The sequence below is a fragment of the Bidens hawaiensis genome, unplaced genomic scaffold, assembly GCF_021521415.1.
Source record: "Bidens hawaiensis isolate Kalapana, Puna unplaced genomic scaffold, B.hawaiensis_p1.1 tig00003469_1, whole genome shotgun sequence".
NCBI classification, from domain to species: Eukaryota; Viridiplantae; Streptophyta; class Magnoliopsida; order Asterales; family Asteraceae; genus Bidens; species Bidens hawaiensis.
The window spans coordinates 80,124-103,104 of record NW_027491193.1 but is presented as its reverse complement, the minus strand read 5'-3'; the positions used below and the strand labels follow the sequence as shown (position 1 = coordinate 103,104).

At 40.7% G+C, this 22,981-nt stretch overlaps 1 protein-coding gene, 1 long non-coding RNA gene and 1 pseudogene across 4 annotated transcripts; 2 read left to right on the top strand and 1 right to left on the bottom strand.

Moving 5' to 3' along the window:
* Nucleotides 1-10,735: 10,735 nt before the first annotated feature.
* LOC143623451 (desiccation-related protein At2g46140-like) lies at nt 10,736-13,921 on the top strand. 2 transcript variants are annotated; one of them, XM_077094357.1, is made up of 4 exons: nt 10,736-10,813; nt 10,955-10,983; nt 12,163-13,094; nt 13,696-13,921. In XM_077094357.1, the coding sequence occupies exons 3-4, from the start codon at nt 12,165-12,167 to the stop codon at nt 13,696-13,698; spliced, it is 933 nt and encodes a 310-aa protein (XP_076950472.1). In that variant the 5' UTR covers nt 10,736-10,813; nt 10,955-10,983; nt 12,163-12,164; the 3' UTR covers nt 13,699-13,921. The 2 variants fall into 2 exon arrangements, with proteins under 2 accessions (XP_076950472.1, XP_076950471.1); XM_077094356.1 differs by having other exon boundaries at nt 13,693-13,921.
* LOC143623452 (uncharacterized) lies at nt 13,775-15,247 on the bottom strand. The gene is made up of 3 exons (XR_013151897.1): nt 14,932-15,247; nt 13,959-14,511; nt 13,775-13,906 (listed from the first exon to the last, which is right to left on the bottom strand). It is a non-coding gene; the product is annotated as an uncharacterized LOC143623452 (long non-coding RNA).
* A 1,837-nt stretch (nt 15,248-17,084) lies between these two features.
* LOC143623432 (exocyst complex component SEC6-like) lies at nt 17,085-22,599 on the top strand (annotated as a pseudogene). The gene is made up of 25 exons (XR_013151892.1): nt 17,085-17,285; nt 17,421-17,459; nt 17,531-17,619; nt 17,711-17,801; nt 17,896-17,985; nt 18,069-18,148; nt 18,278-18,370; nt 18,480-18,506; nt 18,619-18,714; nt 18,807-18,942; nt 19,018-19,062; nt 19,142-19,197; nt 19,320-19,428; nt 19,495-19,635; nt 19,738-19,917; nt 20,218-20,292; nt 20,455-20,546; nt 20,626-20,670; nt 20,755-20,832; nt 20,917-20,987; nt 21,091-21,176; nt 21,496-21,587; nt 21,860-21,976; nt 22,045-22,107; nt 22,285-22,599. The product of XR_013151892.1 is annotated as an exocyst complex component SEC6-like (transcript).
* The last annotated feature ends 382 nt before the right edge of the window (nt 22,600-22,981 follow it).

Genomic DNA, 22,981 nt, shown 5'->3' with positions numbered 1-22,981 from the left:
GAAAGAAAAGTGGAAAACATAACTAGAACCGCTTTGTAACCCGAACTAAACCCAATTTTATAACTGGTTTAAGAGAACCCTTTCTGGAGCCTACCTGAACAATAGGGTTGTAATCGTGAAAATAACTCTCCCATTGAAACCAACTAAACTTGACCCGACATGGTTATAACCTGAAACTGACTTCAACCCGAGCAAAACCTTTTCCCCTCATAAATAAACTTCAACCCAATTTGGTTTGAGCTTATATATGTGAAGAAACACTAATCGGACCCCGGGCAGATTACGGGTAACCTGGGGGTTGAATAGATGTTTCCCACGAGGGGTTAGACCCGGCAAAGATGGTTCTTCTGATAACCTGCAAAACAGACACCGTGAGCTCGTCACTGAGAAGGGGGGGGGGTTCCTCCTTGTGACCACCCTCCGGCGTGAGAATCAGACTAGATTGCTCTTGAATATAAATGTATATTAAGAGATTGCTAGAGCAGATATCAGGTATAATATATAATACGAGATAGTATATGATGATAAGATGATAAGATGAGATGATCATACCATTTGTGGTATTTATAGCCGAAGGTAGGTTTCCAAGAAGGTGTAGCCGGCTGAATAGTATTCCTGTTCTACCAACTGTGGCCTACACACGTGCCCTGCTGGTAGTTGGTGGGTAGGCAGCGGCTGACAGTGACCAGGCCTGCTGTGTACTATTCCTTTTCCACCAACTGCCGGCTATGCACGTGGTATGCAAGGAATTGGTAAGTAGGCAGCGGCTAATAGTGACATACAGTACAAGAGCATGCTGCTCGCCATACTGTTGTCAATGAGCTGTCGTATCTTTTGCCCATACCTCGTCAGGTACAGTACAGAAGATCTTCCCGACCGTACAGACTGGCTTATTTGGGCGGGAGTATTCCCCCTCCCGCCTCTGTGCGGGATTGTTCCCGGCTTTGCTCATTCCTTCAGGTGACAACTGAATTATTGAGAGCTAAGTGCCTTGTGCGTGTAGCCTTGCTGCGCGGGTGGCCTTCCCTGATGGCTTGTATCCGCAGCTGCGGGAACAGGCGGAGTACTTCGCCATTGGGAGGCATTTCCTGCGGGAACAGCTTGCGTACTGCGCGTAAGGACGTCACGTCTCTGAGCATGGTGGGTCCTGCGGATCCAGTTGGTTTCTGCGCAGACGTCTCTCTTCAAGGTGAGTCTTGTGGGTCCAACTGGGCTCTGCTGGGACCTACCTCTTCAAGTCCCCCCCAGTCCAATGTTCTTCTCATGAATGTTTAATAAAGTGAGGTGAACTTTTGGACTTAAGCAAAGGGTTTTGAAAAGGGTTTAGTTTTAAGGTTTTCCATGGGGATTCTTCCCGCGGAAGTCCTTGTCACTTGCAGAAATTCCCGACTTTCCTGCTTGATCTTTGGGTATGATGCGGGTAGGTCTGTAACCTCCTCGCAAGTCAGGAGCGTTGAGTCCCACTTGTGTGGATTCTCCATGAGGTTTTGGTAGTTTTGAACATAGTGATCAATTATGTTAAAACCACCAATTCCATCCTGGAGCTTCAAACAATGTAGTTCTCGACGTTCCCGCTATGCGGGGATGTTATTCCCGTTTCCGCAAGCATTGCCCAGAAGATCCTTCTTGGTTTCAATTCACTGCGGAGCACTAGGTATGTGAAGGGTTTTTGCCTTAACACTGTACCCGCGCTCGTCTTACGGTTACTTTACTTCCAAGGTATTCCTGGCGTCAATTCCCTGCGGGTGCTAAGTATGTGAAGGGTTTTGCCTTGACACTGTACCCGCACCCGTCTTATAGTTACTTGGTTGCCAAGGTATTCTTGGCTTCAATTCCTTGCAGGTGCTAAGTATGTGAAGGGTTTTGCCTTAACACTGTACCCGCACCTGTCTTACAGTTACTTGGTTGCCAAGGTAAGGGGTATTCTCCCGCTTATTTTTGAATCTTTTTGAATTTTTTTGAAATTCGAAGAGTTGGTGAAAGGATAAGAACAGTCCAAACCTCTGAAACGTCGTGCGACGGTTTCTTCTGACTGTGTCAGGACGTGCAGGAAGTTATGGTGACGTGACAGTACATGGTCATTCCAGACGCTTTTTCAGGCGTGTGGGCGCGATTTTTCGGGCGCGTGGCCGCGAAATTAATGGTACGCGTCCTTTCAATAGCTGTTGCCAGCTTGCTTTTTGCCACGTGTCATAGTTTCATTGCACCTTCGATTTCTCTCTCTTCCGCATTAAATTCATCGCATTAATTGCGATTAGTATATAAAGGGGGAGAGGGTTCTTTGTAATCCACACTTTCACTTTTCTCTTCATCTTTAAAACGATTTCCGGCGAATACTCACCTTTTCAGTCGAGCATTCTCTTGAAATCGTTTTCTTCTTTCATCTGCAAGATGTCTTCTCACGATCTCGAAGCTACAGCCCAGGAGGCTGGGGTGTTCGCCGATGACAAGAGTACTGCTGGCGAGTGCCACTGTGCTCTGCCTGTCGATCTGTATCAGTACATCGTCAGGAAGTTCATGCTCGAGTCTCTCGAGCCTGAGTTTCCTGAACCCCATCAGACGGTGTATGATGCCCCCAGAGGCAAGATCGGGGTATATGCTGCATTCTTTGTTTATGGGAATCTTAGGTTCCCATTGACAAAGTTTGTGTACCGTGTCCTAGAGAGGCACGGTGTACACCTGACCGAGGTGCACCCGATGGCGATCGCGAAGATTCGCCACTTCGAGTGGGTGTGCCGGATTCTGGGCATTGAGCCCTTCGTCGACCGCCTGATGACCTTCTACTCTTGAAGGTGCATCCAGGGGTGGTATACGCTGATAACCCGAATCAAGGGTTTGAAGATTTGCGCAACCGAGCGCAGTCTTCGTTCGTGGAAGCGGGAGTTTTTCTACATCTCCGCTCGCGCCATCCCCCTTGCCATGAAATTTAAGAATGGGCAAGCTCTCCCAAGCCTTCACGCCTCCAACTACCAGGAGGCGGAATGGTTCTCGAAGATATCCCGAGTCCAATCTCCGGTTTACCGGTTTGCGGAGTCCGGGATGGTGATGCTCGGGATGAGCCGGGTGTGGAAGGATGCGGATGCGCGAAAGATCCCGATCGTCCTCGAATACGGTTTGAACTCTGTTCCTTACGGTATGCTCTGTTTCTTTTTGTTGATTTAGAATCTCTTCTAACTTCTTTCCTGTTTATTTCAGAGGGGAACGACTTGCAGTCGCTCCTGTATCCGCGGGAGGTTGACAGTCCCGCTCGGATGGGTACTCGCGCTCTAGACGAGAACGAGTTGCCCATCCTAGAACAAACGGCGGATCGGTTCGTGGAGGTCTACCCGCTAGGCCACGAGATCCTGAGCGCCAGGCGGCCAGGTAAGGCGCTATTCAACCCTCGACCCCTCAATGTTGAAACCTCTGCTGGAATTCCTCTAATCTTATGTTCTGATGAGGAATCCGCAGATGGTCCTCCGTTGGTGCGGAAGAAGAAGGCTGCCGGCGGGAAGGGGAAGGAGAAGGTGGCCTCCACTGCCGATCCAGTGCCTCGGTCTGACTCAGAGGCCGAGAGCGAGGAGGTGGCGGGGAACCCCGGTGGTGATAAGACCACTGCTCCGGAGGCTGCGACGATTGTCACCTCCGGAGAGCCCAAGATGACAACGGTGACCGGCGTGAAGAGGCCGGCTCCATCGGGTTCATCCCCGCCTGTCCGCACTTTTAGGCTCAAGAAAACCCGTAAGTACAAACTATATTTTTAACTGCATAGCTTTCCATCATTAATATTTATCTTCTTTTGTGCAGGCGTGGATGTTGACGCATTCCAGGGTGGAGCGGGGAGGAGTACCCCCCCCCCCCCCCCCGCCCATGACGGTAGGCTTGGTCAGCCTACCTGAGGCGACGACCCAGGCGGCTGCGCCTGCTTCCGCTGGTTCAGTTGCTCATTCCATTGAGCCAACTGTTCCAGCTGTGATGACATCACCGCCGGCTGTCAGTGCCATTTTTACCGCATCTTTCACTGAGCCGGCGGTTACTTTTGCTGCGGATTCCGCAGCGGCAACGACGGCCGATCCTTCAGGTATGCATGGGGCTTCTCGCCAACCTCCGCCTCCTTCCCATCTACCTGACCTCTTGGACGGATTTCCCTTGGGTTCAGGTGATGGGTTTGGCGGCTATCGGCCTGTTATTGACCCTACAGGTGCGTAGGGTTCTTTTGGCCTATTTTTTTTTTTATATATATATCATCTTTTCCTAACTGCTTTTTGTTTTTTGCAGTGTCGGATTCCAATGAAGTGTATATTCCACGATGGAACATCCGCCGAGGAACAACCCTTCGCACACCTGTGGAGTGCGTGGAGTGGGCTCGTCACGCAGCTCCCAGTGGTGCGTTGAGGGAAGCCATGGCTAGCTACCAGGAGGGTAGGCTAACCAATGAGCTTCGGGTTCTCCTGGCCCGGATGCAGCCGCGCGTCGAGCTGCTTTGTCTTGAAAACGACAAGTTAAAAGCAGCTCGCATTCAAGAAGTAGCTCAGGCGCAGGCTGTCCGGGAGGAGAATAGGAGGCTCTCCGCCGCGGCTGTGGAGAAGGAGAAGGCGTTCTAGGCCCTTGAAGTTGAGGTTCAGGCCCGTCTCGAGGCCCGTTCCAAGGCTGCCCAAGCTGTTAATGAACAGCTTCGGCTGGCTAAGGAAACTGCTAGGAACGCAACTGAAAGGGCCACCAAGGCTGAAGCTGTTGCTGAGCCTCTTCTCGTGGAGAATGAGGAGCTTAAAGCCAAATTAGAGGCTCTCCAGCAGGCTCATGATGCCTTGGCGATGGAAGACGCCAAAAAGCTCCAAGAGATCTTGGACCAGAGGGGGGTGCTTGACCACACTGTTCCAGCCGAGATGACGTCACCGCCGGCTGTGAGTGCGATTTTTACAGCATCCTTCACCGAGCCGGCGGTTACTATTGCTGCGGATTCCGCGGCAGCGACCGCGGCGGCAACCACGGCGGCTGCTACCATGCCCCCGCCATCGGCAACGACGGCCGGTCCATCAGGTACGCATGGGGCTTCCCGCCAATCTTTGCCACCTTCCCATCTGCCTGACCTCTTTGATGGATTTCCTTTGGGTTCAGGTGATGGGTTCGGCGGTTATCGGCCTGTTGTTGACCCTACAGGTGCGTAGGGTTTTTCTGGCCCATTTTATATATATATATATTTTATCATCTTTTCCTAACTGCTTTGTGTTTTTTGCAGTGTCGGATTCCAATGAAGTGCATGTTCCACGATGGAACATTCGCCGAGGAACAACCCTTCGCACCCCTGTGGAGTGCGTGGAATGGGCTCGTCACGCTGCTCCCAGTGGTGCGTTGGGGGAAGCCATGGCTAGCTACCAGGAGGGTAGGCTAACCAATGAGCTTCTGGTTCTCCTGGCCCGGATGCAGCCGCGCGTCGAGCTGCTTTGTCGTGAAAACGACAAGTTAAAAGCAGCTCGCCTCAAGGAAGTAGCTCAGGCGCGGGCTGTCCGGGAGGAGAACCAAAAACTTGCCGCAGTGGCTGCGGAGAAGGAGAAGGCCTTCAAGGCCCTCGAGGTTGAAGTTCAGGCTCGACTCGAGGCCCGTTCCAAGGCTGCCCAAGCTGTTAATGAACAGCTTCGGCTGGCTAAGGAAACTGCGAGGAACGCAACCGAGAGGGCCACCAAGGCTGAAGCTGTTGCTGAGCCTCTGCGCGTGGAGAATGAAGAACTTAAAGCCAAATTAGAGGCTCTCCAGCAGGCTCATGATGCCTTGGCGATGGAAGACGCCAAAAAGCTCCAGGAGATCTTGGACCAGAGGGGGGTGCTTGACCATACTGAGCGGAAGCTAAAGGGCGTCGAAGAGGCTGCGGCTAAAGAAGTGTTGCTTGCCAACCTTAACAAAAGTGAAGCCGAACGCGCCCGTAACAAAGCTCAAGCTGCCCTCCAGGAGGCTCTGGTTGCCAAGGAATGGCTTCTTCGAGAAGCGTTGTCTCAGGTATGTTTAGCTTCATGTCTTCACGCTTTTCTTTGTAAATAGAAAAGGTTTTGATACTTGTATTCTCTTGTAGGTTGTGCATCGGGTCTTCGCGGATACGTCTTATGACGATGCTATGAGCGCAGCCCTCAACGCTTCTCATGAGGATGGGGAAAAGGCCGGCTTCCTGCTTGGTCTAGGGTTCGTTAAGAAAGGCATCCCGACTTCCAACTTCCCTTTATTTGATGTAGATACTGAAGCTGTATACGACCAAGCAGTGAATCAGTATGCCGCCTTCCCACATCCGGTGGTGGAGAAGATGAACGAAGTTGCTGCTGCTGATGATGGGCTAGCTATCCTTAAAGCTTTCCTTGAACCGCCACACTCTTCTGATGGTGCTGGTCCAAGAGGAAGTGGCCCTGAAGCTTGATCCTGAAGATCCCTTCCCACTGCTAGGATAGATTTAGCTTGTATAGATTTATATTCTTGTAGGCGGGTAGTTACCCGGCCATTCTTGTAATGAATATTATGAAATATAAATCTTTGTGCGGGTAAGACCGCTACTTTCACTGGATTCCTTGCTTTATAAACGTTATATGACTTGCATACTTTAGTTTAAATTAGCAATTTTCCAAGTGTTTAGAATAAGTTAACCTTTGAAAGTGGTAGATAATAGGTTGAAGTTTTGCTTCCTCTTTCGTGATTGTGCGGGTAGGACCGTCACTTGCACTTAGTAGGATGGCTAAACTTTACCTACATCTAACCTGCGTGGAGGTTTTCCTCATTTTTTTAGAAATTTCTAAATGTTTAGGATAAGTTAACCTTTGAACGTGGTAGATAATAGGTTGAAGTTTTGCTTCCTCTTTCGTGATTGTGCGGGTAGGACCGTCACTTGCACTTAGTAGGATGGCTAAACTTTACCTACATCTGACCTGCGTGGAGGTTTTCCTCATCCTGTTAGAAATTTTCTATAAGTATTTTGAATAACTTAACCGTTCGACGCGCGGTTGTCAATATGTTCGGTTTCTTCTCATGATTTGTGCGGTTAGGACCGGCACTTTCATTTAGTTGGATGACCAAAGTTTACCTATGACTGACCTGCGTGAAGGTTTGCCGTTTTTTGGGTTTATTCGGGTTTTGCCGCCTTCCCCATGCAACGACTTTCACACTTATGTATGCGGTAAAAACCGGCATCAGTGTTGAATAAATTAACCGTTCGACGCGCGGTTGTTAATAGGTTAGTGTTCAGTTTCCTCTATCATGATTAATGCGGATAGACTGGCACTTTCATTTAGTGGGATAACTGAAGTTTACCTTTAACTGACCTGCGTGAAGGTTTGCCATTTTTTGGGTTTATGCGGGTTTTGCCGCCTTCCCCACGCAACGACTTTCACACTTATGTATGCGGTGAAAACCGGCATCAGTGTTGGAAGTTCATAAAAGTATAAATGTAAAATCATCAGCGTCGATGTTCTAAGGAGAATCATTTCCATTAGAAGTGGCTCTGGGCCTTTTCTTTACAAATTTGGAATTGATCTACATGCAAACTGTGTAATTGAGCTCCCTTCAATGTTGTTGGGATGGGAGTGCCATCGAGCCGATATGCACCTGGTTTGGGATCTCGTTGTTTACGCAGTATGTAGTCTCCAACATTGAAGCTGTAATTTTATTCGTGTTTTCCCCTACTGGGGTTCTACACGCATCAGCCTGCTCAGCGTTCATTGCGCCACGAGGTGCGCGAGCGTCCCATCTCTGACAAATGCTTCGACCATGTCCTTAACGTCTGTGCATTCTTCAGTGTTGTGGCATTTTGTCCTGTGAAAGTCTCAGTATTTGCTCCGATCAGCATTGTGACGATGTCGGATTATTGGAGCCTTTGGCCATGGGAGCTCCTCAGTGGCGAATATCTCGGTGACGCTTTTGGTGAGTGGCGTCCATCTGGAGTTCTGGTTCGACCGTACGTTATCCCTTCCGCCTAACCGATGTTGCAAGCCGGATGAGGTGTCAAAGTTTACCCTTGACTGCCAAATGCCTAGCTTCCGCTTTTTGTTTAGTCGGGCGGTAAGGACGTTGTCTTCTTTTGTTTTCTGGGTGTAGAGGTTTGTGCTCTGGGGGAGATCTCTACCCAGTTGCTTCTCCGTTTCCGCAAAGCGTTTAGCTGCTGTCATGATGGCATCCCATGTGAATGGCATGCCATCTTTACTCGTTAAGGTGCGGATGAGCTCTGGGTCGTTCGCGCCCTGGATGAAAGCAGCGCGAACAAGATCTTCGCTAATATTACCCAAACTTAGCTTCTTTGAGTTGAAGCGAGTGATGAAGTTTGGCAAAGATTCATCTTCCTCTCGAATGCATTTGAGGATTGTCCATTGTTCCTCGGTATACTTTCTTTGCTGGCTGAAGTGTTGCCTAAACTTCTGCTGGAAGTCTTCCCAATCGTAGATGTGGTGGACCGGTAGACGATCGAACCACGCTCTAGCAGCCCCAATAAGCGTCATTTGGAACATGTAACACCACGTAGGTTCCGTCCAACTACTGACGGTTGCCCCCGCTATGAACCTGTTCAAATGATCGTCTGGATCAGATATACCATCGTAAGTGCCGATGTTGGACATCTGTTTGGCACTTTTCGGGACGATTGCTTCCGCAATGTCCCTTGCAAATTTAGACGTTCCCGCCTTTGCAGCAGTTGGTGTAAATGTTTTCGAGAAGTCACGTGGGTTTCCATCTGTGTTTTTTGGTTTGAAGGCTTCTTCAAAATGCCTTCTCGGTTGGGAGTCCGTTTCCTTACGCTTCCCTTTCGCCCTATGACGAGGGTTTGCGTCACTATCGGATTCCTCCGAATCATTGTCCCAGTACTCTCCGAATTCGTCAGCCTGTTGGACGGAACGCAAGCGTTCGTCCAACTCAGCTTGGAATTCCTTCTGACGTGCCTCCGCCCACGCTTTAACTTGTTCAAGTGTTTGGCGGGGGAGTCTCGTCTGTTGTCTTTCCTCCTGGGTATTATTGAATCCCAGGGGATGGTTGTTTATTGCACTTGCCCCAGCTTGGGTAACGGGGGTAGTGTTCGTAAAATTTACTGCACTTGCCCCGGCTTGGGTAACCGGGGTAGTGTTCGTAAAAACTGTGTAGTCACCGGTATTCCCCCCAGTAGGTGGGGTTGTGGTTACCGGAGTTTCTTTAACCATCTTTCCAGAAGTTTGAAAAAACTGAAAAGAAATGAAGTTCTAGCTTTTATGCACGGATGGCGCCAATGAAGAAACACTAATGGGACCCCGGGCAGATTACGGGTAACCTGGGGGTTGAATAGATGTTTCCCACGAGGGGTTAGACCCGGCAAAGATGGTTCTTCTGATAACCTGCAAAACAGACACCGTGAGCTCGTCACTGAGAAGGGGGTGGGTTCCTCCTTGTGACCACCCTCCGGCGTGAGAATCAGACTAGATTGCTCTTGAATATAAATGTATATTAAGAGATTGCTAGAGCAGATATCAGGTATAATATATAATACGAGATAGTATATGATGATAAGATGAGATGATCATACCATTTGGGGTATTTATAGCCGAAGGTAGGTTTCCAAGAAGGTGTAGCCGGCTGAATAGTATTCCTGTTCTACCAACTGTGGCCTACGCACGTGCCCTGCTGGTAGTTGGTGGGTAGGCAGCGGCTGACAGTGACCAGGCCTGCTGTGTACTATTCCTTTTCCACCAACTGCCGGCTATGCACGTGGTATGGCAGGAGTTGGTAAGTAGGCAGCGGCTAATAGTGACATACAGTACAAGAGCATGCTGCTCGCCATACTGTTGTCAATGAGCTGTCGTATCTTTGGTCAGATCTTTTGCCCATACCTCGTCAGGTACAGTACAGAAGATCTTCCCGACCGTACGGACTGGCTTATTTGGGCGGGAGTATTCCCCCTCCCGCCTCTGTGCGGGATTGTTCCCGGCTTTGCTCATTCCTTCAGGTGACAACTGAATTATTGAGAGCTAAGTGCCTTGTGCGTGTAGCCTTGCTGCGCGGGTGGCCTTCCCTGATGGCTTGTATCCGCAGCTGCGGGAACAGGCGGAGTACTTCGCCATTTGGAGGCATTTCCTGCCGGAACAGCTTGCGTACTGCGCGTAAGGACGTCACGTCTCTGAGCATGGTGGGTCCTGCTGATCCAGTTGGTTTCTGCGCAGACGTCTCTCTTCAAGGTGAGTCTTGCGGGTCCAACTGGGCTCTGCTGGGACCTACCTCTTCAATATGATGTTAACCAGGTTTGACCAAACTAAACTGGCTTCAACTTGCAAATATATACTCGAACAACCCATAACAATAAAATTTAAAGGTGCAGATAAAGTCGTAATCTCATTTTTAGCCAGCATTGCCTCCCTTAATTCATAGTTTATTATTGCAAACCCTTAAGTTAGAAGAGTGAAAAGGTTTTGAAAAAGTAAGAAGACTTGCCTACCCTTTCAAATAATCAAATATATATATATATATATATATATATATATATATATATATATAACATTAATATCTTTTTAAAATTAAAACAAAAATGAGTTAAAAAAAAAAAGAAGGAAATGAATATCGTATGATAAAAGAGTGAAAGACAAAATATTTGGGTGGTGACAAAATATCAGTTGGTCAAAAATCGGGCTGGGACAAAATAAAAGTACTGGTTTAATATTATTTTAACAAGTGTCGTGTCGGCTGGTGGTATTAATATTATTTTGTCTATATACAAACAAATAAAAATTAGGACGTGGATAAAGCGTGTGACTTGTAATTAGCTGTACGGTGAACCAGCACATTTAAGGCGGGACGATCACACACACACACACACACACACCACACTCGGGTTTTCAGACAGCAACAGGTACTCTCTCTCTCTTACACATATATCTTTAGATCTACAAAAATATCTCCGATCCATATTTCATTGATTGATTGATTTCCACTTGTTTTTATTTGACTTTATTTAATCTCATATAATCTATCTGTTTAACTGTCTGTGCAGAATCAAGTAATTTAACCAACGATTTGCAGGTACTGATCCTTTTGATTTATCATCTGTTACTTATTATAACCGATCGCCGTTAGTTTGGAGTTCAAAGTAGCTTTATTATGCTAAATCTAAGTTAATTACTTGTTGTTTGATCATCGGAATCCAAATCGATGGATTTCGGTGAAAGTCAATGCACTTAAGACTATAGTCAAATCAAATGCTTATTGTTATTGTTGTGCTTTGGTGATTGATCGGATTTGTGACTTTGTATAGCAGTAGTTAAAGTAGATCGATTAGTAAAGGCAAGATGGACATTTTTTTAGAATTATATATGATTGATCGATATCTAACTGATCGCGAAACATACAATGGATGTGAAAGGATGTTTCTATTTTCAGATTATGTTTTTAAAAAAATTGTATAATAGTTGTCTACGGATGTAGAGCTCTTGTAGAATTTTATATTTCAACCAAGAGACGGTTGTGTTGTAGCTTTTAGATGTTGATTTGATTAGGATTTTGCTTGAGTTGATGAAACTGTTTGTTAGAAAGCTAAATTGATGAATAAAAACTAGGTCAATGTTGGTACAAGTTAGAGTTTATACAGGCTGATATTAATGCAAAAACAACCAAAGGTATTGGTTTGATAGAACTCTTGTTAGTTTTTATATTATTTCAATCAAGAGACAGTTGTATTGTAACTTTAAGATACTGCTTTGCTTAGAAGTTTACATGAATTGACTAAATTGCTTGTTCTAAAACTAAGTTGATGAACAAAAACTAGGTCAAATTTTGGGTTTGTACAAGCTGATAATAATGTAAAAACAACCAAAGGTATTGGTTTTATTAGAACTCTTGTTAGTTTTTGTATTTCAATCAAGAGACAGTTGTGTTGTAGCTTTAAGATGTTGATTTGATTAGGATTTTGCATGAATTGACTAAATTGTTTGCTAGAAAACCAAATTGATAAACAAAAGCTAGGTCAAATTTGGTCAAGGTAAGAGTCCATTAAGGCTGGTATGCAAAAACAACCATAGGGATAAAGAAATTATGAATGATTTCTTGATAAATCGGCTGATATGTAAAAAGAGTAGAGCGATGCACCTTCTAGTTGTACATAAAGCTTATTTGGGTGTACATAGAGCAACTCGTAAAACTGGTTTTGTAGATTAAAGACTGTTAGAAGTTAATAATATAACACCAAAACTTATTATTTTCAAGGTATGTCTTCATGCGATAAACCAGAGATAGTGGAACGTGGTTCTAAGGAGAAAGAACATGAAGAAGGTGAAAACAGTGGCTTTTTAGATAAAGTAAAGGATTTTATTCAAGATATTGGTGAAAAGATTGAAGAGACAATAGGATTTGGAAAACCAACTGCTGATGTGAAAGCAATCCACATCCCCAAAATCAACCTTAAACAGGCTGATCTTATTGTAGACGTGCTCGTCACAAACCCAAACCCGATTCCCATCCCTCTCATTGACATCAATTACTTAATCGAAAGTGATGGAAGAAAGTTAATATCCGGATTGATCCCTGATGCTGGTACAATCCATGCACACGGTTCAGAAACTGTTCAAATCCCACTTTGTTTGATATATGATGACATTAAGAACACATATGCTGATATCCAGCCTGGCAGTATAATTCCTTACAAAGTCAAAGTTGACTTAATTGTGGATGTTCCCGTTTTTGGGAGGCTTACTTTGCCTCTTGAGAAGAACGGAGAGATCCCGATACCTTACAAACCGGATGTTGACATTGAGAAGATTAAGTTTCAGAAATTCTCATTTGAAGAGACGATTGCAACTCTTCATTTGAAGTTGGAAAACAAAAATGATTTTGATTTGGGGTTGAATGCGCTTGACTATGAGGTCTGGTTGTGTGATGTCAGCATTGGGGGCGCGGAGCTTGCTAAAACTGAGAATATTAAGAGAAATGGTATTACTTATCTTGATATTCCCATAACTTTTAGGCCTAAAGATTGCGGGTCGGCTTTGTGGGATATGATTAGAGGGAAAGGTACTGGTTATTCAATGAAAGGGAATATTGATGTGGACACACCATTTGGAGGGATGAAGCTTCCTCTTGATAGGGAAGGTGGGACCACCCGCCTTAAGAAGGAGGATGACGATGACGATGACGACGAGGTACGTGCTGTTTTTATTATATCAACATGTGCTCATTCTTTATTGTATGTTTGGTTTTAAAAAGTGAGGGGTGTAAACGAGTTAAGCTGCTCGTCAGTATCGGCTGACCTAAAGCTCGATACAAATCGAGCTTAAACGAGCTCGAGGCTAAAAGTGAGTTTGTTTAGTAAATGAGCCCAGCTCAAGCTGGCTTGTGAGCCTAAACGAGCCTATTATTTTATATATTTTTTTCTATTTAACATGTTAATTATATATTTGTATAATATTAATATTTTGTATTAAAATATTTTAAAAAAAAACTAAATAATATATTATGTTAATCATAAAATTTATAATTAATATATATATATATATATATATATATATAAAGTTATAAATGTATAAAAATTAGGTAATAAACAGTAAATGAACCAAGCCATGCTGAGTTCGAGCTTTGGAAATAGAGCTCGAAACTAGCCGAGCTTTGTATGTTACGGGGGCAACATGTATATGTCACTGCTTTATTATCAATTATTCCGCGTGTATGAAATCTTTTACAAATTGTTAATGCGATTATTATTGTTATCGTCATTATTGATTTGGGGTCTTATTTATGCAGGAGTAGACAATGGTGGATAATAATAAAGGGAGTTGGTGTTGTGTTTATGAGTTGAGGTTTGTGTTTTTTAATTGTTATCCCTGCATGAAGGTGGTGTTGATGGATGTAAACTTGATACTGAGATCCATGTTTTATTTATGGTTGCTTTATCGTATGTTCACTTGTTATTTTGTTTCCCATGTTGCTGGTATTATTATGCTTTTGTTCATCATACCTTGTTATTTTGTTTACCATGCTGCTGGTATTGTTATGCTTGTTCATCATACCGTGCCTTAGAAATAACGCTTGCTTGCCTAGAATAATAATGTACATACTGATAACATATCTACTTTGTCTAAGTGATTGACATGAATAGAAGTGTTATATTTCAAAACTAGATTTTGTAACCACTGCATACGACAATAAAAACAGGCAAGAGGCCCTGCAAACATACGCTATGCGCCTATGAATTTGATCTATACTATAATTACAGATTACAATTGGTTTTCATAATATATTCTATATAAACTATGAAGTATATATATCCTAATATAGTCACAAAGTTGAAGCAAGAGGTTCATGGATGTTGAGACTCAATCAAACATTGTCGAATAGGATTCAGGTAATTCTTTTGTGAAAATGTCAGCAATACGATAATGGGACGGGATGTGAAGTACTCTAAACTGGCCCCGAGCCACCTTCTAGCGAATCAAGTGAATATCCGTTTCGATGTACTTAGTACATTGGTGTTGAATGTGATTGCCAATGAGATAGATGGCACTTACGCTGATATAATACCCAATCGTCACATGTGTTGGGGGATGGTGTAATTCTAGCAGACTTTAGAGTCTACGTTGGTGACTCCCTAATACTCGGCTTCCACACTAGAACAAGACAAAGTCAATTGGTGAAAACAGTAGCCAAATGTGGATCGTCTTGTATCAAAATCAACCCCCCACCCCCCACCACACACACACCCATCAATTTAGGATGCTAAGGAGGAAACAAACATTGAGAAACGGTGAGACAGTATGAAATAATTTGTGGGAATTCATGTGAGGTGTTCTGAACGTACGCATGCATGTGCATGCAAATATGTTGTATTACATATGTAATATCTGGCCGAATGAAAGTTAGTTACTATGTTGTTTGTGAACTTGCTGAAATGGCAGAACGCTTAATCGTGAATTGCTCGTTTTAAAGAGGAATTTGGTCAATGATACATGACTGGGTCAAATTACCAAAGCGGGGATATTTTACCTCGGCTGAGGAGATCCTTGATTACCCATGTAAAATCATGAAGAATAAGTAGGAATGTATGGCAAATAAAGCTATATTGGTGGTAACTTGTTGGACGATTTGGAAAGCAAGGAACACCTTTATTTTCAACAATATACCCTTTTAAAATGACCAAGGTGATAAACGAAATCAGGTCCTCGTCCTTCTTGTGGGTAAACATAGGCGCAAAAGGGCAACAGTAGATTGAGAGAAATGATGCAAGTTTTTCATTGTTAACTTTCTTCTGTAGCGTGTGGCTCGTTCCATTTCCGGTTGTTTTTCTTCATTTTGTAACAGGTTTCTTGCGAGTTTTCATCTTTTAGTTTTAATGAAATTTCGGCCCTAAAACAACATCTAGGAAATTTCAGCCCAATTCCTAATCGTAAATTCGTAACTACTCAATTTGTGCAATTTTAAATAGATTATTAACATTAGTATTTTCTAAATTCTGAAAACCAACATAATATATTTTTTTTGAACGGCCAACGAATCCTCGTCTACTGGATAAATTCATCACATTGAAATATACTCGTCTTTCGATCCGGAAAAAAACCCTCACCTAAGGCAAACGCTCGTGATTCCTTAAACACTTGCCCGAAGGCACGACAATACGGTAAAATATAACTCGTTCAGTTTAAGAATCAAACCAGGGAAAAGTCGCCTTTAAAACTTATGATGGAATATTAAATATTATTGAATAACGAATATTAATTAATTCGAGATTTCAAGCAAGCTGAACTACATACACGTAAACAGAACATAAAGACAGCAGTCAATGCGTGTCAAGAACAAATCAAAGATAAAAGAAAAGAGATACTTCAGTTGTGGTTCTTCACATATATACCATTCGACACCAAAACTCCGTTCGATCTATTTCTCTTCTGTAAGCAAAGCACCAAATTCTTTTCATTAATCCTTCAATTACCACCTTTTTCTTAACATCTACGTGATCTATTCACCGTTTCTGTTGTTTTTAATCGTACGGATTAGGGTTTTAGACCTTGATCTGAATGTTTACTAATTCGGAATATTAATTAAATTAATAATAATATTAACGTTGCAATTTCTTAAAAAGTTTACGTGTGTGCTCTACATGCTTTTTTATTCATTTATTTATTTACCAGTTGCTTCATCAAAGATATTATTTGGGTATTTGCAAGCTTAAGCTTAACTGAGAGGTCAAAATGAGCCGTGACGAAGCTTGGACGACAACTACAGGGGCTGGACTCAAAATGTATAAAAATTTCATAAAATGAGGGGGGCGGGCTCAAATTTTCGGTTGAAAACGAATAAATTTACACTATGTACTAATATTTTCGGGTGAAAAACGAGTAAATTTACACTGTTGTGCAAAAAATTTGGGGGGCGGGGCCACCCCTGGCCTTCACTATGCTTTGCCAATGAAAATGAGGAGCCTTTATCACTACAAAATACAAATAGTATATGATATTCTGATTGCACATGAGTTCTTTATGTATAATAATGCATGTCTACATTTAATTATAACTGATGATGTTTTTAAGTTTGAAATTTTTTCTTTTTTGTTCTAATTATACACAAGTGATAATGTAATCTACTGCTGACTGTTGATAAACATTGTAATAAAAATAAATCCATGTTTTGGGATAAGCATCCTAAGGTGTTAAGTATACTCTGTTTACACAGGAGCATTGTTCTGTACAGTAAGCAAGCTTCACATTGATTCACATCTCACTGTTGAGTAGCCATTATTACATTATAAGAATGAAGTAAGGATTATTCGGATTTTCTCAACTTGTGCTCATAAATCGACTTTTCAAGTAACTGTATCAATGAGCCAACGAAACAATAACAATAGGTATTTAGAAAAAAAAATGCAGCAAAAACATCTTACTCTTAAATCTCAATCACTTGTCAAAACTTATATTTCTCCTGGAATATGTCTTTAGGACTTAGGATGGATCGATCAACGGGAATCTAGTTGGCTTCTTGTTATATTATTCGTTGGAGTCTAGTGAACTGTGCTTAAAGGAAGCTAATTTATGTGTGTTTGTGTATATATATATATACAGAAACTGATGTTAGATGGTGTGTATATTGTATATGTAATGTGTTGCTTTGTTCACTGCTAGTTTGCTAGACGATACAATCATAAAAGTATATAACTTGCTAGTTCATTGTTTGTTTGTTTAACTTGACTGTATTATACATACAGGCACGCTGACGCTTTTATAATGTCAGGCAAGATGATGGAAGCTGAGGAGTATGCAGTTGGCGTGGTTGCAAAGCTCTTGCCGCTTCCTGAGCTTTGGCAATCGACTTCTTCAATAAAGGCGGATTACATTGCACGCCAACAGGTTTTTGGATATCAATACTAGCTTTTTTATTTCTCCATTCTTCTACCTTCAAGTTCCATTAGGAATATGAAACTGTAGTTGCTTAAAGGGCACTAGGCGAATGATGCACCTAACCTTTTCTTTCCATTATTTCAGGCGAATGATGCACAACTTAGCACCATGGTTGCCCAACAGGTAAATTATTTTGGTTCAAACTTTAGTCCTGAATGATAATGCTTTCGATTAATTACGTGCGTTATTTACAGGTTGAAGAGGCACAAGCTGTTTTAAAAGCACTTGCATCATCTGATAATATTGTAAATAATCTCTGTGAGAACGTTGTTTGTATTCAGAGGTACATTTGATAAAGTCATTTTTGTAAGTCTTTTTGACTCAAATAGATATAGTTGACCCTTCAAGACTAATTATAGTGTTTACTCATTCAGGTTATGTCAAGAATGTGATACGTTAATTGATAATCATGATCAGATTAAGCTTCTTAGCAATGCACGGAATAACTTAAACACCACATTGAAGGTATGCATCTAAAACGGCCAATCATGGAACCATTTTTCTCTTCCTAGCTTCATCTTATTTTTTAAGAATAAAATAAAATTAACGCCTCTGTTAGGACCTCGAGGAGATGATGTCATTTTCTGTGGAAGCTGCTGCTGCACTTGATTCCTTAAGTAATGATAAAGACCTCATCAACACATATGAGGTAGGGATGCAATGTTACACAAAGTATTAAAGTTTAATCCTATGTTGACTGTTATATATGCTTTTTTTCTTCATAAATTTCAGAGGTTAACAGCTCTTGATGGAAAGCGGAGGTCTGCATTAGCTGCTGCAGGATCTCATAAAGCGGAGGTTGACAGTCTAAGGTCAGGGTCAAAGTCTCTTATTTAATTTTTTTAAAATTTTGATGATTTGCAAAAAACAATCATTATGTTAAATGCTATTCACACTAAAAAAGTTTTGGGTTGACATTTTTACTATGGAAAATATTACAGGGAGTATTTTGAAGAAGTAGATCGGACTTGGGAAACTTTTGAGCAGACCTTATGGTCACATATTTCTAACTTTTTTGAACTTGCCAAAGAAAGGTATGCTAATTTACAGTTGTATCCTTCCTTATACGCCCGTTCTTTGTATGCGATGTTTCTTCATTTGTAACTTTTGGTTTATGAGCGTCATCGTGTGTCTTAATTGCAGCCCACAAACACTTGTGCGTGCTTTAAGGTATATTTATTATTCAAGAGCATTAACATTTTTTTGGATATGGTTTATTGAATCTTCGAAAAACCTTTTTGTTCAAAACTAAAACACCTAGTATTTGCTACCACACTTGTAGAGTTGTTGAAATGCAAGAGATTCGTGATGAACAAACTGTTGAGGCTGAAGGTGGTTGTGAAACCACAACAGTCGCAAATTCTCACGTGGCTGGAAAGTACGTATAATTGTTATTAAATTAAATATACATGCTAATTAACCTTATTATAGTTTTTCTAAAATGTTAATTTATTTGACCCTTAAATGCAGAAAATCCACTTCTGCAATTGCATTTTATAAAAACCTTGCAGTGCAAAAGACAAAACAGGGAAAATGCTACAAAGATAAATGTTATAAGCATATAATAATAGCAGTTGAAAAAAGATTTAGCAAACTACTATCAGAAGTATTTCTTCAACCTATATACACAATTTCTTATCGTATTTTTTACCATGTAATCATAACAATGTTCTTGTGACAGCAAGTCTTTGAAAACTTAAAAGGTGCAATAGATGAGGCAAAAAAGGTATACTCATGGATGTAGCTCTAGTTCAAACTAAGGATACAAGCTGCCAGTTGAGCAGTTATTTGTAAATTATTTTCAGATTGCGGAAGAGCTGGGAGACATATACGATTTTGTGGCTCCTTGTTTTCCTCCTAGGTTGTTTTAAACTATTTTTTTTGGTGCTATTTTATTCAATTTTTTCAGTTAATTAAAGTGGCACTATGATTCTTTGCTTAAGCAGTTTTTTGCTAATTTCTTATTTGAATTTGAGTTTGCAGATATGAAATATTCCAGCTGATGGTGAATTTGTACACGGAGAGGTTTATTCAGTGGCTAAGGCTACTTAATGGGCGTATTAATGATATTACGAATATGGAAATCTTAAAGGTATTTTGCATGTAATTTCTGATCATCATAAAATGACTTATAAGTTATAACTAAAAATGAAATCAGGTAACTTGGTGGGTGGTTGAGTACGAAGCTAGCCTGATTGCACTTGGAGTTGACGAGTCATTAGCTCAAGTTTGTTCCGAAAGTAGTGCAGTGGATCCCCTAATGGATTCGTACGTTGAGAGAATGCAAGAAACAACAAGGGTGAACTTGTTATTATGTTATGATCATCATTTTTCTTAATATCATAGGAGCGTTATGTTACTCTTGATTTTTTTGTGGCCCTTTTGTTTTAATTGTTTTCAGAAATGGTGTTTGAATATACTCGAGGCTGATAAAGTACGACCACCAAAATCGACAGCCAAAGGGAAGCTTTATACTCCAGCTGCTGTTGACTTTTTTACAATCTTAGGAGAACAAGTGCTAATTGTTAGAGAAAATAGCACAGAAGTCATGTTGTACAGAATCGCTTTGTTCGTCATTCAGGTATATATAAAATCAGAACATTTCTATGTATACAAAATCATATTGTTTGCACAAGTTACATGTTATATAGTTTGTAGATATATGACACTGCAATATAAAAAGACTTGTATTAGAAAAAAATCAAAATAAATAAATTTTGATGGTAATATTTCTATTATTTTCAAAAAGTAAATTGGATACTGCAATTTTAAAATCAAATAAACAGATGGTAAAAATTCAAATTATTTGGTATGATTTTATTTTGGGACTCTTCAGTGTTTTCTCATACATAAATAAATCTGAATGCAAGTTGCTTAATAGGCAATGAATGATTTTCAAGCATTTGAAAGAGACTGGAAGAACTTGCGTCTGAAAGTGGTTTAGAACCAATACGCCATGGTATGCAGTTTTCTGTGTTTTTCCGTGGGGGTTGCGGCGCAGCTTGTTGCCCGTTTGCCTGCCACTCTGTTGTAATCGTTTTATAGTTTAATTGCATACCGCATTCTAAGACCCATAAAATTAAACTGATGCTCAAATCCACTCAACTATTTTAATAACGACAGATTAACAATAATTTGCGATGCCATGATCTTGCTATGGAGCTCGCTTCAAGCATTATTGATGCTCTTGCAGAAAATTATGCGGAGCAGGTTATTTTTTAAATTTGAAAAGTCAAATTGTTGTGTTTTCTAATTACACTTAAACTTACAACTTTGATCTTTGCATCAGGTTAATTTTGAAAACACCTGTAAAGGCTTTCTGGAGGTTGCAAAGGTATACTATTAGTTATTACTATTATGTTAGCCTGTGCGAAACTTATAATAAATTTTATGTGTTAACCTTTTTTAATTGATTTAGGATGGTGTCCGTCAAACTGTCATCGTCATATTTGATAATCCAGGCGTGCAGAAATTACTGGTCAAGCTTTATCATAAAGGTAAAACTTTCCTTTCTATCATGTTATCAGTTTACTTTTATCTTTTTTGTTTTTATGGATTATGGATTTTTATTGCGTGTACTGAATGGAGAGAAGGACGGGTTACTGAATACCTAGTGAGAATATTTGTTGAATATTTTACGGATGTGAATATGTAAGTTTCAAGCTTTAACATTAATAAGTTATCTTTGTAGTTCATGTATAGGCCACTTGTTTTTAATTGGGCACTTTTAATCATGGTTTTTAATAATTGTCAGGTATATCGAAGAGAGATCATTTAGGCACTTTGTTGAATCATGTCTGCAATAAACAGTCATTGTTTATGTTGATCATCTTCTGTCTCAGATTTCTGAAGAATGGTTCATAATTTTTTATTTTTCTTATATTTTATTATTATTATTTTTTTGTGAATACACACTTATGCCACTAGTCCTAAGTTTATTTTGTGTAGGATGCATATAGTGTAGAATAATGAAAACCCCCGTAAGGTGTAATGTATTATTGATCAACTATATATAGAGTTACAAGAGATAAATACAAGAAAACATAATCTAATACAATCTCCTAACTATGGTAACACTATAATACTAAAACTCTAATAATATATTCTATAATATTCTCTAACATATAGAACATCAAAGTTAATTTATTAATATTTTTGTAGAAAAATTACATCAAGGAGGAAACAATTGAACGGATGAGAGCTGATGAAGAGGTTCTTATAAATTTCTTCATGCAATACATAAATTTTAACGTAAGTTACTAAATCTCCTGCACACACACACTATACATATCTATATAATTCACTACTTATTCTAAATTCTCATGAATGTGCTTAATAAAAATGTTACTTCGTAGCGTTTGATAACAAAAAAAATGCGGTTCACCTAAAGGGAAAAATATAGTTAACTACTTACCAACCTTTTATAGTTATTTTTCCCTCGAAAATTTCTAAGGGTTTTACTATCTAACTTGCCTATGACCTCTTTACTTCTAAATTTGAAACTTATGATATTTAATGAGCAGAAAGTTGAAAACAAGCTCAGGATACTAACTGATTTGAGAGAGCTTGCATCAGCTGAAAGCCAGGATACCTTCACTCTTATTTACACACATATCCTTGAACATCAACCCGATTGCCCAGTAAGTATGGTTTAGTTTGCTAATAATTGGTCTGTGAGCTATTTCATCCATTTTCATTATGATTGCAGCCTGATGTTGTTAAGAAACTTGTTGGGCTGCGTGAAGGAATACCACTCAAAGATGCAAAGGAGGTATGTACGTTAACGATCTAGAGGTGGCTTACGAAAAAATGAATATAAGTGTGCCAAATATGATTAAACATGATTTTGTTCCAATAATAATATTTTTTAGGAGGTTAAATTTATGCATTAAAGTTTACATATTAGGCTACTTTTGACTTAAATCTTCTATTCTCGTCCAAAATCCAGGTTGTACGAGAATGCAAGGAAATATATGAGAATTCTCTGGACGATGGAAATCCCTCAAGGGCAAGTTTTGTCTTCTCCAAATTGAGGTCACTGACCACATCAAATAGAAATTAAAAATAACTAATACACAGCTATGTTGCATTAATTTAGCTAAATTGGTGTTATTTATGCTAATTCAGTAATACTGAATCTAGAATTCCAATTTATATTCATGCTTATTCTTAGCTTAATTTTCATTTTTCTTAAAAACTATTAGCACCGGTATGTTATTTTCTTGACTAGTGGATATTGTATTTTGAAATGATATTGGTAAACTAAAGTTGGATACATGTATATTCAGTTTTTTTTATTTTGCAAGCCTTTTAAACTTAATTCATCAAGTTAGTTGATGTAGCTCTAAATCAAATGAGCTACTAAGGTCATAATGATCCTCAAAGAATACTTTCATGAAAAATGTGAGTGGGTATAGCGTTTAGCAACAAATCAAGCTTTCATGGAATCAAGCTCAACAAACATAGTTTTATTCCACTCAAAAAGATTGATAGACTATAAATGGCCTCATTATTTATAAGAGGCAGAATCGTGTATCCTATGCGAGTAGTATAAGAAAGGTAATTGAGTATATAACCCTTTGAGCGTTCCGCCGGGTATCCTATAAAGTACATCTGACGATCTTCATGTCAAGTATCCTTTGTTG

Excerpts from the sequence above, each read along its gene's own strand:
- LOC143623451 (XM_077094356.1), top strand. The coding sequence starts at position 12,165 with ATGTCTTCATGCGATAAACCAGAGATAGTGGAACGTGGTTCTAAGGAG.